The sequence below is a fragment of the Oncorhynchus mykiss genome, unplaced genomic scaffold (genome assembly GCF_013265735.2).
Source record: "Oncorhynchus mykiss isolate Arlee unplaced genomic scaffold, USDA_OmykA_1.1 un_scaffold_119, whole genome shotgun sequence".
Classification (NCBI taxonomy): Eukaryota; Metazoa; Chordata; class Actinopteri; order Salmoniformes; family Salmonidae; genus Oncorhynchus; species Oncorhynchus mykiss.
In genome coordinates this window covers 167,976-174,655 of record NW_023493660.1, presented here as the reverse complement: position 1 = coordinate 174,655, position 6,680 = coordinate 167,976, and the positions used below count along the sequence as shown (strand labels likewise).

Here is a 6,680-nt window from a genome sequence, read left to right as displayed (position 1 = left end):
ACAAAACTGTTGTAAATCTATTATAAACCTGTTAAAATCTGTTCATATAGTCAATACAAACCTGCTATAAACCTGTTCAAATAGTCAATACAATCCTGTTATAAACCTGTTCATATAGTCAATACAATCCTGTTATAATCCTGTTGTAAACCTGTTAAAATCTGTTCATATAGTCAATACAAACCTGCTATAAACCTGTTCATATAGTCAATACAATCCTGTTATAAACCTGTTCATATAGTCAATACAATCCTGTTATAAACCTGTTCATATAGTCAATACAAACCTGTTATAATCCTGTTATAAACCTGTTATAAATATTTTATAAACCTGTTCATATAGCCAACACAAACCTGTAATAAACCTGTTATACACCTTTTATAAACCTGTTCATATAGTCAATCCGTAATTTTTACATCATTTGAATATGTCAGGTGAGTATTTAATTTGAACATTCTTTCAAAGAGACAGTAAATGACAGTTTGTTTTATACATCTGAACTTTACTGGAGAATAAGAAGCATGACAACATGAGATACATTTTATAAACATCATGTTCACATAGTTCACACACACACACACACACACACAGTGTCCTTATGGTGTCCAGCGTGTCTATATCATCTGTGTCTGGGAGTTGCGGCGCGGCCTCAGGAATCGGAAACAGAGGAAGAGGAGGAAGAAGAGGAGAAGAGAGATGAAGAAGAGGAGGGTGACGTAGCCGACGTGAGGAAGAGGAGGAGTGTCTGGAGCCTCGGCTGGAATCATATTGGTCAGATTCAGCATGTAGCCCAACGTCCAACCTGCATCACTACCTGAAATCTACACACACGCACACACACACGCAAGCACACACGCACACGCACACATCACAGTCAGTGTTGAAGATATATTTCAGAAAGTCAAGAGAACATTGTTTAGGTCATGATATTGAATCTAAATGATTGGTATTTTGGTATTTTATTAGGATCCCCATTAGCTGTTGCAAAAGCAGCAGCTACTCTTCCTGGGGTCCACACAAACCATGAACTACATGGACAGAACTAAATAAATTTAAAAAAGGCACACACAGCCTACATATCACTACATACACACAAACTATCTGGGTCTAATAGGGGAGCGGCGTTGCGCCATGAGGTGTTGCTTTATCTGTTTTTTGAAACCAGGTTTTCTGTTTATTTGAGCAATATGAGATGCAATTATGGCTCTATATATTACTGTACGCTTTATGGAATTTGTTCTGGATTAGAGGACTGTGAGAAGACCTCTGGTGGGGTAAGTGTGTGTATGGTGCACTACTGTATGGTGCACTACTGACACAATGATGAAAATAATCATGGCCTCTAAAACATCAAGCTGTATACTGGACCCTATTCCAACTAAACTACTGAAAGAGCTGCTTCCTGTGCTTGGCCCTCCTATGTTGAACATAATAAACGGCTCTCTATCCACCGGATGTGTACCAAACTCACTAAAAGTGGCAGTAATAAAGCCTCTCTTGAAAAAGCCAAACCTTGACCCAGAAAACATCAAAAACTATCGGCCTATATCGAATCTTCCATTCCTCTCAAACATTTTAGAAAAGGCTGTTGCGCAGCAACTCACTGCCTTCCTGAAGACAAACAATGTATACGAAATGCTTCAGTCTGGTTTTAGACCCCATCATAGCACTGAGACTGCACTTGTGAAGGTGGTAAATGACGAGGCTCTGCATCTGTCCTCGTCCTCCTAGACCTTAGTGCTGCTTTTGATACCATCGATCACCACATTCTTTTGGAGAGATTGGAAACCCAAATTGGTCTACACGGACAAGTTCTGGCCTGGTTTAGATCTTATCTGTCGGGAAAGATATCAGTTTGTCTCTGTGAATGGTTTGTCCTCTGACAAATCAACTGTAAATTTCGGTGTTCCTCAAGGTTCCGTTTTAGGACCACTATTGTTTTCACTATACATTTGACCTCTTGGGGATGTCATTCGAAAACATAATGTTAACTTTCACTGCTATGCGGATGACACATTAGCTGTACATTTCAATGAAACATGGTGAAGCCCCAAAATTGCCCTCGCTAGAAGCATGTGTTTCAGACATAAGGAAGTGGATGGCTGCAAACTTTCTACTTTTAAACTCGGACAAAACAGAGATGCTTGTTCTAGGTCCCAAGAAACAAAGAGATCTTCTGTTGAATCTGACAATTAATCTTAATGGTTGTACAGTCGTCTCAAATAAAACTGTGAAGGACCTCGGCGTTACTCTGGATCCTGATCTCTCTTTTGAAGAACATATCAAGACCATTTCAAGGACAGCTTTTTTCCATCTACGTAACATTGCAAAAATCTGAAACTTTCTGTCCAAAAATGATGCAGAAAAATTAATCCATGTTTTTGTAAGTTCTAGGTTAGACTACTGCAATGCTCTACTTTCCGGCTACCCGGATAAGGCACTAAATCAACTTCAGTTAGTGCTAAATACGGCTGCTAGAATCCTGACTAGAACCAACAAAATGTATCATATTACTCCAGTGCTAGCCTCCCTACACTGGCTTCCTGTCAAAGCAAGGGCTGATTTCAAGGTTTTACTGCTAACCTACAAAGCATTACATGGGCTTGCTCCTACCTATCTCTCTGATTTGGTCCTGCCGTACATACCTACACGTACGCTACGTTCACAAGACGCAGGCCTCCTAATTGTGAAGCACAAGCATTTCGCTACACTCGCATTAACATCTGCTAACCATGTGTATGTGACAAATAAAATTTGATTTCATTTAATTGTCCCTAGAATTTCTAAGCAAACAGCTGGAGGCAGGGCTTTCTCCTATAGAGCTCCATTTTTATGGAACGGTCTGCCTACCCATGTCAGAGACGCAAACTCGGTCTCAACCTTTTAAGTCTTTACTGAAGACTCATCTCTTCAGTGGGTCATATGATTGAGTGTAGTCTGGCCCAGGAGTGGGAAGGTGAACGGAAAGGCTCTGGAGCAACGAACCGCCCTTGCTGTCTCTGCCTGGCCGGTTCCCCTCTTTCCACTGGGATTCTCTGCCTCTAACTCTATTACAGGGGCTGAGTCACTGGCTTACTGGGGCTCTCTCATACCGTCCCTGGGAGGGGTGTGTCACCTGAGTGGGTTGAGTCACTGATGTGGTCATCCTGTCTGGGTTGGCGCCCCCCCTTGGGTTGTGCAGTGGCGGAGATCTTTGTGGGCTATACTCAGCCTCTTCTCAGGATGGTAAGTTGGTGGTTGAAGATATCCCTCTAGTGGTGTGGGGGCTGTGCTTTGGCAAATTGGGTGGGGTTATATCCTTCCTGTTTGGCCCTGTCCGGGGGTGTCCTCGGATGGGGCCACAGTGTCTCCTGACCCCTCCTGTCTCAGCCTCCAGTATTTATGCTGCATTAGTTTATGTGTCGGGGGGCTAGGGTCAGTTTGTTATATCTGGAGTACTTCTCCTGTCCTATTCAGTGTCCTGTGTGAATCCCACATATGCTCTCTCTAACTCTCTCTTTCTTTCTCTCTCTCTGAGGACCTGAGCCCTAGGACCATGCCTCAGGACTACCTGACATGATGACTCCTTGCTGTCCCCAGTCCACCTGGCCGTGCTGCTGCTCCAGTTTCAACTGTTCTGCCTTATTATTATTCGACCATGCTGGTCATTTATGAACATTTGAACATCTTGGCCATGTTCTGTTATAATCTCCACCCGGCACAGCCAGAAGAGGACTGGCCACCCCACATAGCCTGGTTCCTCTCTAGGTTTCTTCCTAGGTTTTGGCCTTTCTAGGGAGTTTTTCCTAGCCACCGTGCTTCTACACCTGCATTGCTTGCTGTTTGGGGTTTTAGGCTGGGATTCTGTATAGCACTTTTAGATATCAGCTGATGTACGAAGGGCTATATAAATACATTTGATTTGATTTTGTTGACCAGAGCCCTATATAGAACACTACTGTTGACCAGAGCCCTATTCCCTATATAGAGGAAGTATATATAAAGGAAGTTCCATGCAATAAGGGCTCTATATAATACTGTACGCTTTACGGAATTTGTCCTGGATTAGAGGTGTCACGATCGTCGTAGTGAGGAGACCAAGGCGCAGGGTGATATGAATACATGTTCTATATTTAATGAAGAAAGAACACTGAAACAAACTTACAAAACAACAAACGACGTGACGCTATATAATCTAAATGTGCAGACACAGGCAACTGCCTCTAATTGAGAACCAATCTAGGCAACCATAGACATACATAAACACCTCAATGGTAAACAACCCCATAAACCTACAAAACCCCTAGACAGTACAAAACAAATACATCACCCATGTCACACCCTGACCTAACCAAAATACACTGCTCCAAAAAATAAAGGGAACACTAAAATAACACATCCTAGATCTGAATGAATAAATATTCTTGTTAAATACTTTTTTCTTTACATAGTTGAATGTGCTGACAACAAAATCACACACAAATTATCAATGGAAATCAAATGTATCAACCCATGGAGGTCTGGATTTGGAGTCACACTCAAAATCAAAGTGGAAAACCACACTACAGGCTGATCCAACTTTGATGTAATGTCCTTAAAACAAGTCAAAATGAGGCTCAGTAGTGTGTGTGGCCTCCACGTGCCTGTATGACCTCCCTACAATGCCTGGGCATGCTCCTGATGAGGTGGCGGATGGTCTCCTGAGGGATCTCCTCCCAGACCTGGACTAAAGCATCCGCCAACTCCTGGACAGTCTGTGGTGCAACGTGGCGTTGGTGGATGGAGCAAGACATGATGTCCTAGGTGTGCTGAATTGGATTCAGGTCTGGGGAACGGGCGGGCCAGTCCATAGCATCAATGCCTTCCTCTTGCAGGAACTGCTGACACACTCCAGCCACATGAGGTCTAGCATTGTCTTGCAGTAGGAGGAACCCAGGGCCAACCACACCAGCATATGGTCTCACAAGGGGTCTGAGGATCTCATCTCGGTACCTAATGGCAGTCAGGCTACCTCTGGCGAGCACATGGAGGGCTGTGCGGCCCCCCAAAGAAATACCACCCCACACCATGACTGACCCACCACCACACCTGTCATGCTGGAGGATGTTGCAGGCAACAGAATGTTCTCCATGGTGTCTCCAGACTGTCACGTCTGTCACATGTGCTCAGTGTGAACCTGCTTTCATCTGTGAAGAGCACAGGGCGCCAGTGGCGAATTTGCCAATCTTGGTGTTCTCTGGCAAATGCCTAACGTCCTGCATGGTGTTTGGCTGTAAGCACAACCCCCACCTGTGGACGTCGGACCCTCATACCACCCTCATGGAGTCTGTTTCTGACCGTTTGAGCAGACACATGCACATTTGTGGCCTGCTGTAGGTCATTTTGCAGGGCTCTGGCAGTGCTCCTCCTTGCACAAAGGCGGAGGTAGCGGTCCTGCTGCTGGGTTGTTGCCCTCCTACGGCCTCCTCCACGTCTCCTGATGTACTGGCCTGTCTCCTGGTATCGCCTCCATGCTCTGGACACTACGCTGACAGACACAGCAAACCTTCTTGCCACATCTCGCATTGATGTGCCATCCTGGATGAGCTGCACTAGCTGAGCCACTTGTGTGGGTTGTAGACTCCGTCTCATGCTACCACTAGAGTCAAAGCACCGCCAGCATTCAAAAGTGACCAAAACATCAGCCAGGAAGCATAGGAACTGAGAAGTGGTCTGTGGTCCCCACCTGCAGAACCACTACTTTATTGGAGGTGTCTTGCTAAATGTCTATCATTTTCACCTGTTGTCTATTCCATTTGCACAACAGCATGTGAAATGTATTGTCAATCAGTGTTGCTTCCTAAGTGGACAGTTTGATTTCACAGAAGTGTGATTGACTTGGAGTTACATTGTGTTGTTTAAGTGTTCCCTTTATTTTTTTGAGCAGTGTATATAAAGAAAACAAAGAATACTCAGGTCAGGGCGTGACAAGAGGACTGTCAAAAGACCTCTGGTGGGGTAAGTGTGTGTGTCAGAGCTGTGTGTAAGTTGATTATGCAAACAATTTGGGATTTTCAACACATTGTTTCTTATAAAAAGAAGAAGTGATGCAGTCAGTCTCTCCTCAACTCTGAGCCAAGTGAGACTGGCATGCATAGTATTTATATCAGCCCTCTGATTACAATGAAGAGCAAGACGTGCCTTTGTTCTGGGCCAGCTACAGCTTAACTAGGTGTTTCTTTGGAGCACTTGACCACATGACTGGACAATAATCAAGATAAGATCAAACTAGAGGCCGCAGGACCTGCTTTAGGAGTGTGGTGTCAAGAAATCTGAGCATCTTTTTTAAATTTATTTTTTAGTCCCCATTTCGCCCTAATTTCGTGGTATCCAATCGTTAATAGTTACTATCTTGTCTCATCGCTACAACTCCCGTACGGGCTCGGGAGATGAAGGTCGAAAGCCATGCATCCTCCGAAACACAACCAAACCAAGCTGCACTGCTTCTTAACACAGCACGCATCCAACCCGGAAGCCAGCCGCACCAATGTGTTGGAGGAAACACTGTGCACCTGGCGACCTGGTTAGCGTGCACTGCGCCTGGCCCACCACAAGAGTCGCTAGTGGGCGATGAGACAAGGATATCACTACCGACCAAACCCTCGCAAACCCGGACGACGTTAGGCCAATTGTGTGCCGCCCCATGGACCTCCCGGTCGCAG

The 6,680-nt window shown here is 44.7% G+C and overlaps 1 protein-coding gene across 1 annotated transcript in view; it reads right to left on the bottom strand.

Moving 5' to 3' along the window:
• Positions 1–420: 420 nt before the first annotated feature.
• LOC110514391 (ectonucleoside triphosphate diphosphohydrolase 1) overlaps positions 421–6,680 on the bottom strand; it is a 69,742-nt gene continuing 63,482 nt past the window's right edge. The window contains exon 10 of the mRNA XM_036972048.1: positions 421–821. Coding sequence (XP_036827943.1) covers positions 615–821 — 207 coding nt within the window. The 3' untranslated portion in view covers positions 421–614. The remainder of the gene's footprint in view (positions 822–6,680) is intronic.